The sequence below is a fragment of the Semicossyphus pulcher genome, unplaced genomic scaffold (assembly GCF_022749685.1).
Source record: "Semicossyphus pulcher isolate SPU_LCO1_2020_fin unplaced genomic scaffold, fSemPul1.0.p SCAF_15, whole genome shotgun sequence".
Lineage (NCBI taxonomy): Eukaryota > Metazoa > Chordata > Actinopteri > Labriformes > Labridae > Semicossyphus > Semicossyphus pulcher.
In genome coordinates this window covers 7,682,785-7,703,996 of record NW_027211659.1, presented here as the reverse complement: position 1 = coordinate 7,703,996, position 21,212 = coordinate 7,682,785, and the positions used below count along the sequence as shown (strand labels likewise).

The window sequence follows — 21,212 nt, the reverse complement described above, 5'->3', positions numbered from 1 at the left end:
TTATGTCTTAATGCTTTGTGTGTTTTTATTTTTCATGTTTTTTCTAAATAAAAATGTTTAATAAAAACTGCTGTTGAAGTCTCTATTTCTAATCTCACAGGAAGCAAATAAATCAAATTTGAGTAAGCATGGAACATTAATTACTTCCTGTTTAAATTAATGAGATGTGATTGAGCTTAAAATATCAGTCCCATGAGTGAATTAACTAATGTGGCTTCATCAGGTACAAAATATGTCATTAATGCACGTTTGGTTGGTAACTTTAATCCGTTAATGTTTTATGTCATTTTACCAGCTCTACTGTACAATTTCTGTCATTTAAAAACACATCTCAAGAAGACCCAGAGAGCTTCAGATATAATATACTACGTCAAAGTTGTACTGAAAAAATGTTCGGAGAAACGTACCCCTGAAATACAAGACTGACTGAAACGATAAAGTGGCCATTTCCGGTTCAAATTGCTTACAACCGGCTCTGTGCTGGGATGAGGGATGCTGATGTTGCGGGGGGGAGGTGTTTTGGGCAAGATTACGCATGCGCAGAGCCGTTTATATCACATCCATATATCACATCTTTTGTTTGTACAACATCATACAAGAAGCTCAGCTCGACGGTAAGGAAATACGGAGCGGTGAGCTCTGAAAGCAATCGAAATCTTACGTGATGTTTTACTCTGTTTTCATTGTTGATGATATAACGACGCCATACCCAATATACAGTACGTGTATTTTTAAAGGTAATGTTGAAGTAGGTTAGCTAGCACTAGCAGCTAACATGCTAGCCTGCTTTAAATCGGTAAACTAACCCAGCCAATCTGTCTGAATTTAGCCATTTTAAAATCCAATAGTCTTTAGCCCCTTGGTATCAGAGTTACACAACGGGCTGGCTTATTAATGTTGATTTAATGTCATTGTTTACTCTTCCCCATGAGATCATATTTTGTGGGCTATGTTGTTTTAGCTGCCCTATGTGTCCAAGCTCAAATTGTAGCCTAATATTAGCAAGTAAAATGAGTGAAACGAGTTAATTCGATCAAAAGAAAAACATTTGCCAACTATTTTGATCACTGATTAATTGTTTCATTTTCAATCAAAGTGTCCAAACCTTACATAGTTTCATCTTCCAGTTGTGAGGATTTTCTGCATATCTGTTTTATCTGGTTGAACATCCTTAAACATGTACAGTATTTGGGCTTTGGATATCAGCCAAAAACGCTCTTTGAAGACATCACATTTCAAAACTGTGATGTCCATTTTCACTGTTTCTGGACATATTATAGACCAAATGATTGAACAATTAAAACAAAAAGTTTGTTGCAAGCCTTGGTCTTCCACACTCTGTAATTTGAAATAGGTTTTGTTTTGTGTGTTTGTAGCTTTCCCTCAACATGACATCACGCGTTGGACCTAGAAGTGTCGGTACCAATGGAAGTGACTTCAAACACAGAGAAAGGATAGCCCCACATTACCAAATGAGGCAAGTATCTTATATCTATTTTTGATATTTCCCATTAAATATGATTGTTTGAATTTAATTCTGAATAGCAACAATAACCGCAAGATCAGTAATTCATGTCATTTATTTCTGATCTTTTTTACAGTGCTTCCCTAAAGTCAGAGGTGCGAAAGTTAAATGTGGTCCACCTTATCATCTGGCTCCTGGTGGCGGCTCAGATGACTGTCAGCCACTTTAACCTGATATCGCATGACACAGTTTCCATGCCCTACCAGTGGGAGTACCCCTACCTGCTCAGCCTCCTCCCTCTGTTCTGCAGCAGCTTGTCACTTCCAAAGAATAATATCAGCTATCTGGTCCTATCCATGATCAGTGCAGGGCTGTTCTCCGTGGCACCGCTCATATATGGTGGAATGGAGATGTTTCCTGTAGCGCAGCAGCTCTACCGCCATGGAAAGGCCTATCGCTTCATTTTTGGCTTCTCTGCAGTGACTGTTATGTACCTCGTCATGGTGGTTGCTGTTCAGGTGCATGCCTGGCAGTTGTATTACATGAAAAAGCTGTTAGACTCATGGTTCAACACCACCCAGGAGAAGAAGAAGAAGTAATGGAGTGAGAAAACACTGACTGGGCAAAACTGTGTTTTTATCTTTATATATAAGTTATGTAAGTTATGAATCTTACATATGCTATTTATTTTAACATACTCATGTAACATACCTTCACTACAACTGTTCACTGACACAAAGATTTAAAAGTAATATAGTATGAAGTATAATTTATATATTTATTCACCATTATTTATTTAAAGCAGATGAGTGTCTAGCACATAAACTGCGCTCTCTTCATCAATGAGTCAATACAGCAACTTTTATCCATACAGAAAGGCTGGTTATTCAGGAGAACCAGGACATGTTTTATTTGTTTTTATACATATATAATTACACGGTTGAGGTGGAAATGTTCAAACAGGCACAGTTTACCCGTACATTTGTTGTGTATTTATTTAAGAAATTAGGTTTACCTTTGTTGCAGGTGTTGCTTCCTCTATTAAGGTTACCTTCCGCAATCTATTATCAAAGCCATTAAAAAAAGAAAGGTGGCAACCACAAAAGCTGCCTGTGCTATTATGGTTTGAGATATTTTTCTGATTGTGTGTGCTAGTCATCTAATTTACCTATGATGCAGTATTTGCACTTGTTTTAATTAGCCTGATTTGTTTTATTCTCCTATTTACTTTGTTGTAAAGCACTTTGAACTACTCCCCTTGTATGAGAGGTGCTATATAAAAAAGTCTATTTATTTATTAGTTATTTTCAGTCATCATCAGAAAGCCAGTTTATGAAGCCTGTGTTCATGAATACAATATGCATTGTAAATCAAATGAAAATAAAATCATTGCTCTTTAACTTGTGACATTTGATGTTTGATTATCTTTACAATTAGCTGAGTCAATCATAGCGCACTTTGTTCTAGGTGATCTGCGACTGCGCACAATGAATGCCACGTACTGGTTGACGTTGACAGTTTGGAGGACACTTCCTGATGCTGGCACCCGGGTTAAGCTAGGCTAGCTTACTGATTTGATTTCACGGTTTGGGGATACCTGTGAAATACAGCCGGGTCAAGTCGTCTGATTTAGGTAAAATAATTTATTTTGTTTGGGGTCCAGTCGTATGTGATTTAGTTTTATCTCTACAGCAGCTTCTATGCTCTCCCCATTTGGGTGTTATGTTGCTAACTAGCAAGCTAAGTGTTTAAATTGCTAGCTAGCAATTAATGTTATGTTCACTACGCAGTGAGCTAACGCTTGGCTAGCTCGCCCAAACAGGTGTCGAGACTCATTTGTAGGAAGTTACTGTCATTTGAAAGATGTTCTGACTTCAAAGAAGACAAAGATAGCACATTATAAAGTTAAGAAAGTGCTGGTTTACCTAGCAGTGAATGCTAATCCAATGTATTACCGGTTACACAGGAAACTGTTTTGACGACTAGTTCTGTGGTGAAAGTGAAATTAAGACAGACTGTTTCATGTAGCGAAACAATGGAAGATTAACTTCATTGAAGCTGTTAATCCACATCAATTGTGTATATATCCATTATCGTCACAATAATTAATCGGCCCTGAAAACGTTAGCAGTCTGTAGTTTGCTGTTGATGGGCCGCTGACAGATGACTCTGCGTGTTTTTACAATCAGCGTTAGCTAGCCTTTTGATACAGTCACAAGAACGTGTCTTTATGTTGCCTAAATCGTTAGTTTCTTAGAGCCAGTCTCGGTAGAAATCAGCTTGTCGTTGTCCCCATTAACCATAAGTCAATGCTAAACGTTAGCTACCACACAATCCCTAGCATCCAGCCAATTATTCATCTGGCTAGGAGAGCCAAAGCCGCAGCATAACTGGAATTAAATCCAGGGTTGTATATTGTCCGGCCTCAAACATCAGCAGTAACGTCATAGTTAATCCAACTGGTGGTGCATGGCACGATCATTTAAATACGTCAAATTATAATGATATAATAATAATACACTTTATTTGTATGTGCTTTTCTCACTGCAGACATTTTGACTTCTAACAGGAGGAAACGCACAGGCGTTAATAATAACTTTAACAATGGTTCTGTTGTATTCAGGTGTCTGAGAAAGCCATGATAGGCAGTCAGCATGCACACAACCAGGATGGTGAAATTAAAGCAGCTAACTGGAATACAGCCATCATCAATGCTACTATAAACACCTACACTTTTCCTACTTTGATATGCTAAAAAGTCTTCTGTGGAAAAAGGGCTATAGCACATTTTAAAACACACGGTCACAAAGTGCTTTACATACAAGAGAGAGTACACGAGTTAAATCCTGCACAGGCAGGAAGAAATACAACATGTATACATACATACAAATACCTGAAACAAGCATACATTCATACACACATACAAGAAGGATGTACAGACAGACAGGCAGAATTTATGAAAACGTTAACCATCAATATGCGCCAAATCACATACAAAGTTATCTCAAGACACTTTACAAATGAGTGTTTAGCAGCAGTTTAAAACTGACCACCGATTCGGCTGACCTAATGTTTACAGTTGTTCACAGTTATCACAGACTGCTAAGGCTAACTTGTTTGATTGTCTGTATGGTCTTACAGTTACAGTACACATCTAGAATGAGGTGGCAAACAAGTCCAACTCTGTCAAGCAAACGCATGATCCCATTGTATGTTTCTAAAAGACTCTCTAAACATAGTAGCTTTAACAGTCTTATCAAACTAATTGATATTTTGGGTCAAAGTCTATTAGGAGAACAGTCTGTGCCACCTCACTAGATGATGTCTGACCCTTAGACTGTTACGTTCAGGTGAAACTGTGTGACCTTGTTACAGCATAGGAGAAGTCCTGATTGGATTTTGAAGGTAAGATAATGATGTTAAGATGATATCAAGATAATATGAGAATCCTTCAGTACCTGGCAAGGACTTGAGGTTTTAAATATGACCATATTTTAATCATAGATACCTTCTCTCAAAGCAACCACCCTCCCTGACCTGCTAACCTACTTACATAGACCGAGTCTTTTAGGGGGCTTCAATTTCATTGTTTTGTTTGTTATCATAGTGTCATTATTTAACCATATGTTTGCAGTCTGAGTGGGGTACAGCATATTGGTTTATTAATGTTAACTTTAGTGAGGAAATAAGTAAAGCTTGGACAATAGGGGTGTATTAGTTGGTTGTTGTTAAAATTACTTCTCCTCTGACCCTGTCCAGCGGTGGGAGCAGAAGAGGTCGGACGGCACCATGAACGGCCAGCTGGACCTGAGCGGGAAGCTGATCATTAAAGCCCAGCTGGGCGACGACATCAGGCGCATCCCTATCCATAATGAAGACATAACTTATGATGAGCTAGTGCTGATGATGCAGCGTGTTTTCAGGGGGAAGCTGCAGAGTAATGACGAGGTTACCATCAAATACAAGGATGAAGGTAAGCCAGAGAACAGGCCTTTTCTGCCAAAATGAAGTCTATTTTCTTTGCTAGCGATACTCTACCTTTCAGTGAACCATCTTGACTCTCTTTTCCATTTTTCTAGATGATGACCTCATCACCATATTTGACAGCTCTGACCTTTCCTTCGCCATCCAGTGCAGTAGAATACTTAAACTGACTTTGTTTGGTAAGATATGTTTTCATTTCTCTTGCCCCTGCTCAGGCATATACAGCTAGGAGTAAGCCTGTAGAGTCATGTGATAGTGACATCATCACAAATTGTAGTCCAAGATGCTTCCCACAGCTGTTACAGTAAGCAGTCACTGGAGGGCAGTCCAGCCAAAGTTTCCAACAACAAACCTCCGCTCCTATCTGCTCCTAAAAGTTGTCAGCACTCCCTTCTGGCTGAATAAGGGTGGAATTCCCATGTGTTCTTAGCGCTAGTTCAGCAAACAAGCAAAGTGACAGGCGGGACATGGATGCATTCACAAAAGCCTTTTCTGGCCAGTTATACTAGTTCCTAATCTTAATCTTAAATATGTCCCAACCCAGTGAAGTCCACAGTCATCCAGTAGGCCTGTAGAGCTATGTGACTTCAGGGGTAGGCAGGAGTAGGATTAATCACTTTTCCAAACCAGTTAGCCTCACCCTGTTGTAATAGGTGTTGGCCTGTTTTTCTGCATATTAGCAACACAGTGTACAAAGATGTCTTTAATTTTTTTTTTTTTTTTGACAGAAATTACATTCAGTACTTACAGTTAATTTGGTGTTAATCAATAAATACTTAATCTAGAGTATGATTTTTATTATTGCTAGAGAAAGAATCCCCACAAAAACAGGTTTGCCCAGTGTTCACATGGCATTTACAAGCGGCACTATAAGCAGATGGTGCCTGCTTGACATTGATTTCTAAAACTTGATAAAAACAAACATTAACAAAAAGATATTAACAAACAACACAATATGTGATATAAACATGGTGTCACAGCATGTTTATGTCAAGATTTTTTTTTGCTTGTTTATTTTATTCAAGCTATTCTTGATATTTATGTCTGTGCTGTTGAAGTTTTAGGCCGTTTACAGAATTTGTGGGCTTTAAAGCAAAGTTGATACTATACACACTATAAGTAAATGATTAAGTATTTTTCATTCACCAATAAGCAATACCAGCCTATCAGAAGAGTCACCTGGAGCCGAGTGTACCAGCTAAGCCTAAAGAAATAGGTCTTTCCTCTCACGTCCGACTTAGCTACGACCAACTTCTTCATTCCAATTTACACTTAACTAACTCACGCTAGTTGTAGCTGCGCCTGGTTTTATGATGTGCGTCCACGTGAACACTCGAAGAGCGGTGAATGATCCCAAGCAACACACGTCTCCCCTCGCTCGAGTTGTCTGCAGAACATAAAAATGGTCTCACAGCAAAACTGACCAACACAAACAAAAGAAAAGATACTGACAAGGAAATTGATCTCCGCTGCAATAAATAGTAATAATCAAGCAGCCTTGTTTGAGCCTTCCCCAGCTGACTTTGAGTTGTCCTGATCAGACTCGCCTCCTGGTACTGATTACTTTCAATAGTGGCAAAAAAGCAAAATCTGACACAAAAAAATATAATATGCAACTTGATTTCATCATTGATTATATCTCCTTGCAGGCCAATTCTTCTTCACATTTGGTTTTGTTTAAGTTCATGAATAATTCTTTGTCCTGTAAATGCTTGTAAATGGAATATGTCCCAGTGTTTAGTAGTCGAACATATGTTTTAGAGCTGTTTCGTCCACTCTGCCAGGAAATAAAGATGCGGTAAAGATTCACCGGTATGGGAACGTAGCCATGAATTAAAGTCCAACTTGAAGATATTGAGTCTTGAAAATTAAATAACAATATCAGAATATTGCTATCAGCTGGAAAAACAAAATAACTCCAAAACCAGAGCCCACCATGGACGTGTCTCTGACAAATTTAATAACCTAAACAAGATTTTGAATCTCCAAAAGGCTCACACAAAGTTAGAATAACAGTAACACACGCTAACCCTTGGATCTGTAATGACAACATGATGTTGTTTCCTCTGCTCTGCTCCCCGTCAGGCATTCCTCTTTCTGCTGCTATTATTAGCCAAGAAGCTGTATGATCTTTCTTTAAAAAAAAAGACAAAACTGGACTTCTTCCCAAACAAACCTGAGTGCTGGCTCAACATTACATGTCACGACCTCACGTGTTAGTGATGTTCTCGGACATGTGTGGAGATTCAAAGCCAGCAGGAGTAGCTGGAATCTCGTGGCGGCTTGTGTCTGAGCGCAGAGCCTCATGACCCCGATGCATCTCTGTTTAGTATTATCCACTGAAACAGAGAAACTGAGAGGAAGGAATGTGCAGCGATCTCCATTATTGCTCTTATTCTGTTGGGATGGAAGTTTCCCCCGTCAACACGGTTTGTAGTGCAAAAATAGGAGCTTGAATTGGTGCACATGTGATGCAGGCCCCCTAAGTCGGAAGATTTGGTTTGACCCTTAAAAAAAAGAAATGTCATCATTTAATGTTGCATTCACGTTGATTCAGGCAGATGGTAGACATAGGGCTGTCACAGTACAGAATTTTTCTAACCACAGTGAAACACTAACGCCTCCTTGTGGTTCGGTGGTTAACCGCCGCCCCATGCCCGCTGCGTGAGAGACGGAGAATTACACGTTGGTTAACATTTTTTTTTAAACTTTATTATCATCTATAAAGCAGCACAAGCAGCCTTCCTGACCCTCCTGTCACTCATTGTGGTGTAAATTTCTTTATCCTTCCTCCTGATCAACTGACAGTCAGAGACTCAGCACTGTATTTCCATGCGCACAGTGCTGATGGTTTACCTTCTTCCTTCTGCCGTTACATATACCGCCCTTTTTACAGTCTTTCTCAGACAGAGGTTCAGTTTTACTTTTTCTTTCACTCTCTTGAGAAGTGCCTCACTGCTGCATCTCCAAATTTGTGTTCTGCAAACTTGAAACCTGACAGCATTCAGGTTCTACCGTTTTCTATGTGCCGCCACAGCGACCTGTGAATGTGACGTGGCGTTTAAGCGAACAGGACCTTTTCACATCTTAATTCAGTTATTTATTGAACATGGGAATTTTTAATAAGGAAAGCTATAATAGGTCTATGATAAAAAAGCAGTATTGCGGTCATGCGGTTACCGTGACAACCCTGGTAGACGGCAGAGAGACTTTTTCTGTCACAGGAAAACAAATGCAGGACTGTAATACGAAACAGCGATGGTGATCATGTGTTATATACAAAAAAAAGAGTATGATCTATAAATACAAACTTTTCATGTATCGTATTAATGCTTGTAGCTTTAAAGGCAGTTCCCTCGTCATATTCCAAGTGCAAAATCCAAAATCTGAAGGTTCTTCATTTATTCCAACAAAGATAGCAAAAAGAGAACGGCAGTTGGAGTATCCCCTTTTTATCTTTGTCTGGAAAAGAGACTGTGTGATGTTGCATCAAACTAATTGGCTCCTAGTTGTAGAGGTAGCCTGTGTTTTCTCCTTGTGTGAAGGACCTACTTAAAATTAGGTGCAAATGATGGGAAAAAGTTACAACATTTTAACATTGGATGACATTGCTATCTACCGTTACAGTGGTCAGTGTTCTCCTAACCTATTTTTACCATCCTGTTGTCGTCCACTAAAAAGACACCAGGTTTGCCGTCTACCTGAGTCCATGGGAATGCAGCACAAGTCCGTCAAACCAGCTCTAAGTTAAATGCCTTGCTGACAGGGTGGGATGATGAAGCTCTCACTCCCTCTGTCAACTTAGCTGCACCCTATTGTAAAAGGCTTTGTGAACGCAACCATGTGATGGATGATCTCTGTAATCCAAGGTATTCACAGTGTGGAACCGGCAGAACCATCAGGGACAGATCATCATTTGTAATATACACTCCCTTTTCCAGACCAGTGAGCTGCATAATTCAAATTGGTGTTTGTTTTACATCAGCAGATATTACTGTATAATTGACCTTTTTTTGTTAGGAACTTTCTATAAATAAACTGTTAATCCTGTTTAATCGCTAAAACTAATGTCTAATGGAGTGAACAACAAAGTTTGTTCTTGGCTTGCTCTGGGTGTTTTTCACCAAAATCATTTTGTATCTGTTCGTCCTCTACAATCTCATGTTTGATTTTCCTCCTCCTTTTGGTTTGGTTATCTGCCGAGCTGCTGACACATTTCTGTCTGACCCAGATATTCCTAAGAACTCATGGCCATAACCCAGATCTACACCGTGATCCATCTGAACACGAAGTTCAAGTTCAAGAAAACATTGCCCCAAGTGGGAAACGAGCGCGGCTAATGAGGTCCAGATTCAGTAATGTACAAAAATGGCCCATTAATAATGGCACAGACAAGGCGATTGTTTTCTTCTGTAAAAGCGATCACGAGCCGAGGTCTATCCATCAACCTCCTTGAGGTCAAACACACAAGTGGAGTCAGCTGTGCGAAGCCGAGCAAAGACGTGCCAAACAAATAACACGAGATTTGTTTAATTTGTCCCACTTGTGTCCTCCTTCTTCATCTCTCGTCTTCCACAGTTAATGGTCAGCCGCGGCCTTTGGAGTCTAGTCAGGTGAAGTATCTGCGCAGGGAGCTCATCGAGCTTAGGAACAAAGTCAACAACCTCCTGGACAGCCTGGAGCCCCCCACAGAGCCTGGTCTGGCTGCTACAGCACCCGACAGTGGTAAGGTCCACTATAAGCTATAATACATTTGGTTTAACTTATGAGGGAAAACATCCATGCACAAACTAAAATAATGAGTTAAAAACATCTTAAAAACATGTTGATAAACTGAGCGTGCACCACAAATAACGGCAAAAACAAAAAAAAAAATGTTCAGATGGTTTGATGTTTTTTTTTAGATCACAGCAATGTTCCTAAATCTCATGGATCAGGATCGCACAGCCTCCTTAACAAAAAAAACATATTTTTACAATTATATCGAAGAGGGATACTGGCACCAGACTTGGGCTGTTAATAAGATTCAGTTATTGTTGGAGTAATTTAATAGCCCCCTTTTCATATGAAGATTTGCCTGGCCTTTCACGCTATATTTGTAGCTTTAATTGTGAACTGCAGACATACTGGTTCAGTCCAGTTTGATCGTGGTCACTCACACCCACACAAATATGCATATTTTTAGAATAAAAATACCCTTCCCTCACACAAGGAACATGTGTGACTTTGTTTAGTTGAGCTGCAACATTATGCAGTACCCTATTCTGACCAAGTAAATATTCATGTGATTTGGCTAGAATGGAATCAACAAGGGTGTTTTGTAGTTTGCAATCTGGCACAATGGTCAGAAAAACAGGTGGGTTGTTTGTTTTTTCTTAGTCAAACACGACATTATAATCAGTCTTTTATGAGGCTTTGGTTGTGTTCATTTTTAAAAGCCAAAGTTTGTTAAATGAACTCACACCCTCATTAAACACGTACTGCAGGTCTTTTCTATCGTTGACTCAGCTCTTGCAAAATGTTGCAAACATAATGAGTTGTGTTATCGCCACGTTCTTTCATCGTCTCTGTTAGATCTCAAGCTATTTCTGTGTCCGTGTTTGCAGAATCAGTGGATGGACGTGAAGGTAAAGTGGTTACAGCAGATCCCACACTGAAACAGGCCACTCCAGTCAGCGCAGCCAGCATGTCAGCCTTCGACCCGTTAAAAAACCAGGACGAGGTCAGCAAGAATGTCATCTCCGCTTTCGGCCTGAGCGAGGACCAGGCTCCAGGTATAGTACAATATCCAATGCTTAAAAACATGCACAGAATTTATTGTATTTCTTTTTGTTTCAGTTTTTAGTCATCGTCTAAATAATATCTCTTTATGTCTCCCAATTTGCCTTCTGATCAGCTCCTCCAGCAGTCGCACCAGAGGAGCGCTCAGGGACCCCTGACAGCATCAACTCCTCCTCGTCTGCAGCCCCTCAGCCAGGAGTGCCCCCCCAGCCTCAAGCTCCCTATCCTGGTGTACAGCAGGGACCCCAAGCTAGCATGGATGGTGAGTAACATGCACATAAAGCTTCTCCCAAAATCCTAAATACACAAATACAATATTTAAAACTGTGTAATTGGTGAGCACACAAACACTCAAACAGCCAGGTTTGTATCCCTGTAAGAAACACAATGGGATGATGTCCTATAAACCAAAGGGAGTTGGAGACCTCGCAGTGTGGGTGGTTAAGCCATTAAACTTTATTTAACAGTGGTGCTGTTATACTGGACGTTTTTCCTACATCACCACCAACACAGCCTCATAAAAATGTCACCTCCTGTTGAGTGAGTTCTAATGCATGGCCCTAAACGAGCGATCCAAGCTCTTGTTTTCCAAGAGTAGTTCTGCTTGGATGTTATAAACCGAGTATAGGAAACCTTGAAATACATCCCCTGGTGAGTATAATCAGGAATGAGTTGATTTACAGGCCCGGTAGTTCATCCATAAAACATTCTTGCAGTACGTTCAGCAGTCCATTAACCAGACAGATATATTACTTCACTCTTATGTTTTTGCCATAATTCATAAGGTTGTCTGTAGTTATATTTTTTGGATTTATAGAATTGTGTCAAACAAATCAAAATGTAACCAAATTTAATTTAATTATCCAAAGAATCCAAAGTAATGATAATAACAGAACAATAGAAAGAAGCAATATATATTAGGTCACTGTCACTTTGAACCTGCTGAAATATTAATAGTTCGACCTGTAATGATGTGATCGAATTCCAAATTGAAGCACAGCAGATAACGCTCGCCCACGAACACATTAGTAATCTGCTGTCCAGAGTCCCAGAATGCTATCATGTTTAAAGTACTGTGCCTTGTATTCCAACAGATGGCGATAATACGCTGCCTGCTACAAACCAATGGAGGAAACTAACAAGCCAAGACGCTGTTAATCTTTCTTGCTTCAGCGTCCCGACTGTAGTCAGAAAGCACAGGGAAGACTTATTGTTGTTCTACTCCAGGGCCGAAGCTGTAGCTAGCTTCGGGGCTAACTCCTGTCACTTTTTTTTTTTTCTTTTTGGCTGACCGCCGTGGTCAGCCCTACATCTGTATGTGACTGACTGATTGAGTGAGTGACGGTACTTCCAGAGCCATAGAAGGAGAGTCGCGACGTCGCAATGGCTGATCATGGAGCGTATTGGACCTCCACTGACGCGACTCTCTGTCTATAAGGCTGTGGATACTTTGTTTGGGGAGTAGGCGGGGCTGCTCCTCTGCTGCTCGTCCGCTGTCCTCACCTACGTCCGCAGCGCGCACCTGCTTTCAAACATGTCATCATCGGCCTCATAAGGACAGTCCTTGTAACACATTGCCCACAAAAGCGCACATTGACCTAAAGCTTTTATTATTCAAAACTCAGGTACAGACTCCCGTCACTTTAGTACGCCAGCAGCATACCCGAACTATACATTAGTTCTGTGATTTAAAAAGCTTCCGATCACTCTTTTCTCTGCTCTTCCGCTGCTTCCCTTCATGTAACTCGTGCACACACACTTGCGTTCTCTCTCACTCGCTCTAACACCCCACTCTCACGCACTTAGCTCTTCCCAAAACAGAGCTACGCTTGTAGTATAAGACCGTGCACCTCAGACGCGCTGTATGTACCACTATGTACAGGGGGGTGTTACTGTTTGATATAATTCGATATCAAGTTTTATCAGTTCGAACTCGGAAAAAGTGACAGCCATAATATGTACAGATATATAATATAAGTACATGGAGTAAAACAAAAGACACAATCCAAGAAGAAACAGTACCAAAAACACTGAGCTCCTGTGTTCTGTATTACATTAATTTGTATCAGGGACTATCTACAGACCACATCAATCTCAAAAAGTACCAGATTTAGCTACAAGCTTATTTCCATCTGTTTCACCAGGGCAACCCTCCTCCTCCTGTCTGCCAACTTCCCCCCTTAGCTAAAAAAATTCAACTCACACACACACACACACACACACACACACACACACACACACACACACACAGCACTGCGGTAAAAACCTTAAAAACTTTTTATGACAGTAAAACCAAGAAATTATTCAATCATAGACACTTTAAACTGCTGTTTTTATTACTTTTACTATGTTGATTTTATGAGTTAAGTCTTGTCTAAACTGTGGTCAGGCACTTACAGTGGAGTACATACACACAGTTGTCTTTTTACGTCTTTTCCATGCACCATTTTAAAAGTAATAAGAAGTTCACACATTTCAAGTTTACCGTGTGGACTACAAGCACATGCTTGTTGTTTTTTGAGACTCAGATGCATTCTCCTTTTAAAACCAATTTGACTGAGTGAGAGAAGATGTCAAGTTTCCCCCACTGAGGATTCAACACTGTGTAAACAAGAGTATCCGTGGGGTTTATCTTACTCAGCAGACCTTATCACAGCTGTCCCATGTGTGAGATCTCTAACAAAGGCATGTTGGACTCAAACCCAAGGCAGAGATGAAGATAAATTCAGAAAAACACGGCATGTTGGCAAAAACAAATATGACCTATTTTGGGTAATTTTATCTGCTAATACCGCTCTGGGAAAAGCACAGGTTCATTTCCTTACCAAAGTACCAAAGTATCTCACTTAACACAGAAGCGTTGTCTGGCTTGTTTCTCCTTGTGTTGTGAAGGAAGTTCCAGACAGGTGCAGCCTTAGAGGTGAAGCATATCGTACTGTTGATCACATTGCAGTAAGAGGAGTAGATTGTTTTCAGCTTGTGGTTTGGCTGAGCTGAATGAGGAAGAACAGAGGAGATGCCTTTTTGTTGCACCACGAGGCTCGTAACTTGCTCTCAGCGCAGGCACACTGCTGAGACATGACCGCACCTGAAGCACTGAGGATCAGCACACTTGTGGTATGACTTCCTACACTGAACTAGTGGTTTGTGGTTTGGCCGGGTTACAGCTGCAGGGCCTATCCATAGGGCTCAATAAGAGTTCAGTGGATCCTGAAGGAGGACGTGTTTCCTCACAGGGTTAGTCAGCTGCAAGCTTTTTTCCTTCTGCGACACAAGCACAAGGAAAACAACAACATACGCTCTTGTCTAACACGTAACTAGTTCTTGATGGTGTTTTATATTTATTCTGACTTGTTTTCCAGATTAAACAAATGTGATGCAAGGATACTATTATGGAGGTCTGTCAGCACATGCTCTGCGTAGGCGCTCAAATTGGCAGCCTTGCAGAGTTTACTGAAAGGATTGAAAGGGCATGTTGTTGTAACCACTAAGAATCATCAGATTTGAATTGTTATACGCCGATCAGCCATAACATTATGACCACCTGCCTAATGTTGTGCAGGTCCCCCGTTTGCTGCCCAAACAGCCCTGACCTGTTGAGGCATGGACTCTTCTAGACCTCTGAAGGTGTGCTGAGGTATCGGGCACCAAGACATTTGCGGCAGATCCTTTAAATCCTGTATGTTTCGAGGTGGGGCCTGCATGCATAGGACTTGTTTGTCCAACACATCCCACAGATGATCGATTGGATTAAGATCTGGGGAGGCCAAGTCAACACCTTGAGATCGTTGTCGTGTTCCTCAAACCCTTCCTGAACCATGTTTGCAGTGTGGCAGGGTGCATTATCCTGCTGAAAGAGGCCACTGTCATTAGGGAATACTGTTTCCATGAAGGGGTGTGCTTGGGTGGCAACAATGTTTAGGTAGGTGGTACATGTCAAAGTGACATCCACATGAATGGCAGGACCCGAGGTTTCCCAGCAGAACATTGCCCAAAGCATCACACTGCCTCCGCCAGCTTGTCTTCTTCCCATAGTGCATCCTGGTGCCTAACTTCCCCAGTTAAGCGACGCACACTCATCCGGCCATCCACATGATGTAAAAGAAATCGCGACTCATCAGACCAGGGCACCTTCTTCCATTGCTCCGTGGTCCAGTTCCGATGCTCACATGCCCATCGTAGGCGCTTTCAGCAGTGGACAATGTTCTACCAGAACCAGCATTCACTTTTTCAGCTATTTGAGCTTTACTAGCTCTTCTGTTGAATCTGTCCACACGGGCCAGCCTTCGCTCCTTACTCAAATCACTGAGCCTTGGTCGCCCATGACCCTGTCGCTGGTTCACCAGTTTTCCTTCCTTGGACCACTTTTGGTAGGTACTGACCGCTGCAGACCGGGAACACCCCACAAGAGCTGCAGTTTTGGAGATGCTCTGATCCAGTCGACTAGCCATCACAATTTGGCCCTCGTCAAAGTTGCCCGTTTTTACTCAAATGTGTCAACTTCGAGGACAAAATGTTCCCTTGCTGCCTAACATATCCCAACCACTGACAGGTGCCATTGTAACGAGAGAATCAATGTTCTTCACTTCACCTGTCAGTGGTCATAATGCTATGGCTGATCGGTGTAGGATTCGGGGTTAATACATATTGACTGAAGCAACCTTATGGTCTAAGGGTTCAGCTTTTACCATTCCAAGTTGTAGTAGCACAAATGCAGTCTTCACAAACAGGTCGACGCAGCTTGACATGGGGTGTGACAGAGGCTCACCACTCACTAATGTTGGACTGAGATTCAACTAAAGCCCCTGTGCAGACGAGCATTAACCTCACTGACGTTCAGAAAGCTTCTCTTCCAGGGCATTTTTTCTGCACTGAAACAAATCTGCAGTTTGACCTTCTTCTGGTGTGAGACAAGTAAATTCCTCACCGATAACAGTATTGTTATTGTACACCCTGGCAGCTCTAACCTTGTTATCTTGCAGCAGTTTGTTAGATGCATCTCCAAATCCAACAACGCAACAAACACCTCATCCTCTCCTCATCCTTTACCTTCTTTGTCTCTTTTCTTACATCCAGGGCTGCAGATGGTTGGCACACACACACAGACATCAAACTAGATTCTGCTCATCCCTCTCTCCCACTCGACCCTTCTCTCACCCATGCAGACTGTTTGTCAGTACAGGAGCCTCAAGGCTCTTTTTGTTGAAAATATAATATTTAAAATTAATGCCAATTAAGTATGTGTGGCCTTTTTAAAAGGTAGCCTTAAGCTCACTTAGTTTGGTTGTTACCAAAAGAATGCTGCTAACAAGATCCAGAAGATGGTAAAGATTTCAACCTGGTGTCTGTCAGTTGCTGAAAGACCCTCGGCAATATGAACATCTGTGCAGGACAGAAACTGTAAACACGTGCATGCAGCCGCAACAGCTCAGACGTTTGCGTGAGGGTCTTTATCAGATGGGCAGACGTGTGTTCGGTGTGATATATTCGTACAAAAATGGAACCATTTTCTCATGACTCCTTTTATGAGGCATGTGTGGAGGCCAGCAGAGCTACAGCCAACTGCGTCTTTCTTCCAGTGAATATAATTTTGTTAAGCTTGGGGACTTTCTCCTGAAGCAAAGCAGCTTGTGTTCAGCGAGCCTGTGGTCATTTCTTTGTCCCGTGAACTTAGCAGGTTTGTAGCTGACCTCTCGGCTACACTAGAGAGAAATAGCCTCCCCAAAAGCCATGAATCCCTCCATCACTCTTACATAACGCTCATGATGGATTACAGAGCGAAGAAGCCAATTTAACACACATGCCTTCTCAACCAATAAAGACCACGGTGTTCTCTTTAAAGGTGCTGTCAGTGAGGTAACAGATGGTTGCCACATCGCTTCATACCATTCAAAAGACACTATAGTGGTAGACTGTTTCTAGCTAAATATTTAGTTGCCAAATGTCTCCCAGACTGATGTAAAGTAATATCTTTGTTTTCGGTCTGCTTCTTCATTGAACCAACTCTTATCTCATTACATATTTATTATGTCTCCATAGCAGAGCCATAGGCATTATGTTTTCGTCCGCTGTCTGAATGTCAGTACATTTATTGTGTCCCATTATTGACCATTATACTCAGGAACGCCTTGAGCTGTTACCTATATATTTGCCATGAGCGTTCACTTGGACTTAAAGGAGCAATTTGCTCCTGGAAAAAGCTGCTGTCAGTCAAAGCTGGTGTTCTCTATAATTGATAGAAGCAGTAATATTTGAAATTGGCGCCATAGCTGTGGAGAAAGTTGTACAAATAGCTTGTGGTTTTGCCCATTCTACTTTCCTACAACACCCAGCGTGCATTGCGCCCCCTCCCTCTGAAAGGAACGGCCCAGCGAGAGACGCTGGAGTGAAAGACTACCGTTTTCCACTCAATGACATTGAGTGCTGCAGGCAAAGGCACAGAGCGAAATTGCATTTATTTTCTGCTATAATGGCATTAGCTCTCCATAATAGCATGATAGGACTGAGGTTGAAAGTCGGTGAACTGGCCCTTTAAGGATGACCTTATTAGATTTTGGATGTCAAAGGTGTCATGTCCGTCTCATTCTTTTGAATGTGGTTTTTCAACAAAACCTGGAGAAAGTTCAGTGTTAGCTGAATAGATAAGATCATGTTTGGGGTGCTGGTTTTGCTCAGTTGGTAGAGCAGGCGTCCCATGTGCAGAGGTTAAAGTCCTCGATGCACTGATCGCAGGTTCGACTCCCAGCATGCCGGTCATTTGCTCCATCCCCCACTCTCTCCTCGCCACATTCCCCGTCTCTCTTCAGCTGTCCTACATACAATAAAAGCAGAAGCTACAAATATAAGATGTTTTTTCTGAGAAGTTCTCTGACGGCACAAAATAAGTTGAAAGAGTTTATTGTCTCTTTTACAGTGTTCCTGTTTTTTAGCCTTTCAAAAATAGTACAAGTGCCACAACATCAGGCCTCCCAAAGGCACTTGGAAAATTAGTTAACCCGGGTGTGGCCCTCCTTCTCTCTTTTTGCTCTCCTTTTGCTTTTCATGTTTCGTCACCCTAACTTACTTGCCAGGCAGGAGATTTTGGGAGTACAATTCAGGCCTCATTAAGGGAGAATACAAGTTTGCCAAGCCCCTTGCATGTTTGCTGAACATTCAGGCATTCAGTGGAAAACCTGATGAGCAAATTTGAAATAAGAAGAAATAAAGGTTTCCATGTTTTCCATGAAACATAAAAAACAGTCCAATGGCATCACTGTCTAGCATAATATCAATGATTAATTGTCAAGCTACCCCAATGAATGTTACATGGAGCTCCAGGCTTTAATGGATATAAGAGTTACTATTTATTGCACATCATTAAGATAATTGGAGTTGTAGAGTCATTGTTGTCCACATGTGCATGTAGGCAGTGTGGACAGATGAAGTCATCATCACTTTTGCAACAGGAAGTCGCTGTCTGCAAACACAGACACGCCTGGTGGAGCACAGGACATCTGTTACTGACCTGATACAGAATTATGCATGTCTGAGTGCCCATAGTATCTCACTGGTGTACACGTCGGCCTTATTTGAATGATTGCGTCTTTCACTCTGTGTATTTGTCTTTGTATCTGCTCAGCACCTGCAGGCTGCTCTCTTTGTATCAGTGAGCCAATTCTCACTGTAATTGTAGCAGAGATATTTGTGGGTACTGGACTTATTTCAACAAATAGTTGTATCAAAGTGGTTGCAGCTGTTTTTACTGGAACGGTTGTGTATTATTCTGACCAGATGTACAGGTGTTTTCGTGAGGATACAGAGGCCCCATTTAAGCTTATTTACTTCATGCACGTTGGATCTAATATCAATAAAAGCTTAGTGTAAATTCAACCAACAAGAATTCAACATTAATGTGCCAGATGTTCAAAAGGTGTGAGTTTTCTCTTCTCTAAACTCTTCTCCACTAATATTTTATGTAATATAATGTGCTTTATTACCAATATGATATGTGTCTGGGTATAACATACTTAAAATGTAAATGAATGTATATAATATTTATAAGGCTTGTCCTTGTGTCTTCAGGTCAGGTGTACCCACAGTACCAGGCTCCAGGTGGATACCCGCCTCAGCAACCAGGTGCCCCACCGCAGCAGCAGTATGGCATGCAGTACTCTGGTAAGACTAAAAGAATGTCGGGGATAGAAAAGATAAAAAGGAAGCTGCTCTTTCTTCTCTCTACAGTGATTGAACTCCCTCTTTCCTCCCTCTCTCTGCAGGATACAGTGCTCAGCCCGGAGCCCCTCAGCCTGGCCCCCCGCAGCCGCCACAGCAGCAACAGCAGCAGTTTCAGAACTACCCCCCTCCCTCCTCCCAGGCTGCACCCGCACCCGCTCCGGCTCAAGCTCCGGGCTTCCAGGGTGGCCAGCAGCAGCTCCCTCCAACTCAGGCAGCCCAGCAGTATCCACCAGGAGCCTTCCCTCCCCAAAACTATACCTCTCAGGCCTCCCAGCCTGCCAACTACAGCATGCCGCCAGGCTCCCAGCCCGGCCCAGGGTACCAACCTCGCCCTGGATACACCCCACCTCCAGGCAGCACCCCTCCACCTGGAGCTGCTAACCCCTATGCCCGCAACCGCCCCCCTTACGGCCAGGGCTACACTCAGCCAGGCCCTGGATACCGGTAAAAGAGGATAACGAATGTTCCTGATCCTCACACACACCCCTAACCCCTTCCCTAGTATGTGGCTCCAACTGTCTGGAGTGGGTGCAGGAAACTACCGCGCTGCATCTCCCCCTCCCTCGTACAAATATCAATCCAAATATGAAACAAGAAACTCCCCAAGTCTGATGGTTAGTGTCTGTATGCCGTCTCTCCAACATACCACTCTGTTCTGGCCCCGGAGTATGTTCCTGGTGTTATTTTCTCCGCCACTGTCAGCTCTGCCCTCTTGTATCCGTCATCGTAAAAAAATGTAACCAGTCTGTATGCACACACCTGGGAGACCAAAACAGGCTGTTGCACAAACTGTTCATTGTTATTTTTCATGGTAACGCTTCATTTTAGGAGTGAGATCAGCATCCACATTCTGCATTTGTCATACATGTCAATGACAGACATCTGAACCTGTTGTTTACCGTGTATAAATTAATTCATACGACACTATCGAAATGAAAAGTTACCCCTTTGTCGTTTGTTTTTGTTTAGTTTTTTCTTTATTTGATCAATTTCACCACCATGTCGGTATTAATGATGCGTCAATGAAACTGAACTGCCCCATGTTGGGAACACTAGCTAAGTGATGGCTGATGGGAGGCGTAGATCCCACTGTCATGAAGCAGAAGGCTTCTTTTGTTTAGCTTCTTATATCACCTCCAGTAAAGCTTGCTATTCCTCTCTCTTTCTCTTTCTCTTATCACTGGTTTTTACTAATAAATCAAATTCCACCTTCAAGTGAGATTAGTTGTTTATGTATAAAATGTAACATTTTTTTTCTTGAACCTAATAAATGATTGAGACCCACTTGGACTCCTTGTTGTTTTGATATTGAGTTGCTTCTGGCCCTTTGTTGCCTGTATGTTTTTCACTCAACACTCACTCTCTCTTTGTGGTTTCTGAGTTCATGTCTCTGTTAAGTTTGGCTTCTCTCTTCCTCTTCTCCCCCACCCAGATCTGGAAAACTGTGGTAATGCTGGTATTTCTATTTTGCTTTCCTGCCTGTGGGTTGTGGTTGGCTGGGACATGGGAGTATGCGGTTGGACGTTCGTGTCAAACTGTCTCACTGAGTGAGAAGAAGTGAGCTCACAGGATTTATTGAAGATAATTTAGTGCACTGTGTTGAGGTTGCTCTTCATGTAGTACGTGCAAAACTAAAATCACTATTTTTAGATGGTTTTGTCCCCTGAAAATGGAGTGCAACTTTGGCATAGTTTGCGATTTGTTATAAGCGATTGGATTAATGTCTACCTCTGGAGTTAAACCCTTAATACTTATTTTATAACACCTT

General features: G+C 41.8%; 2 protein-coding genes across 2 annotated transcripts; both read left to right on the top strand.

Annotated features, from left to right (window-relative positions):
• Positions 1 to 549: 549 nt before the first annotated feature.
• Positions 550 to 2,865, top strand: jagn1a (jagunal homolog 1a). Its single transcript, XM_069663585.1, has 3 exons — positions 550 to 614; positions 1,377 to 1,477; positions 1,602 to 2,865. Exons 2-3 carry the CDS (start codon positions 1,389 to 1,391, stop codon positions 2,062 to 2,064), a joined length of 552 nt encoding a protein of 183 aa, XP_069519686.1. The 5' UTR covers positions 550 to 614; positions 1,377 to 1,388; the 3' UTR covers positions 2,065 to 2,865.
• Positions 2,866 to 2,981: 116 nt separating this feature from the next.
• On the top strand, positions 2,982 to 20,728 carry tfg (trafficking from ER to golgi regulator). The gene is made up of 8 exons (XM_069662993.1): positions 2,982 to 3,098; positions 5,225 to 5,438; positions 5,545 to 5,628; positions 10,028 to 10,174; positions 11,056 to 11,223; positions 11,346 to 11,492; positions 19,292 to 19,384; positions 19,486 to 20,728. Exons 2-8 carry the CDS (start codon positions 5,255 to 5,257, stop codon positions 19,890 to 19,892), a joined length of 1,230 nt encoding a protein of 409 aa, XP_069519094.1. The 5' UTR covers positions 2,982 to 3,098; positions 5,225 to 5,254; the 3' UTR covers positions 19,893 to 20,728.
• The last annotated feature ends 484 nt before the right edge of the window (positions 20,729 to 21,212 follow it).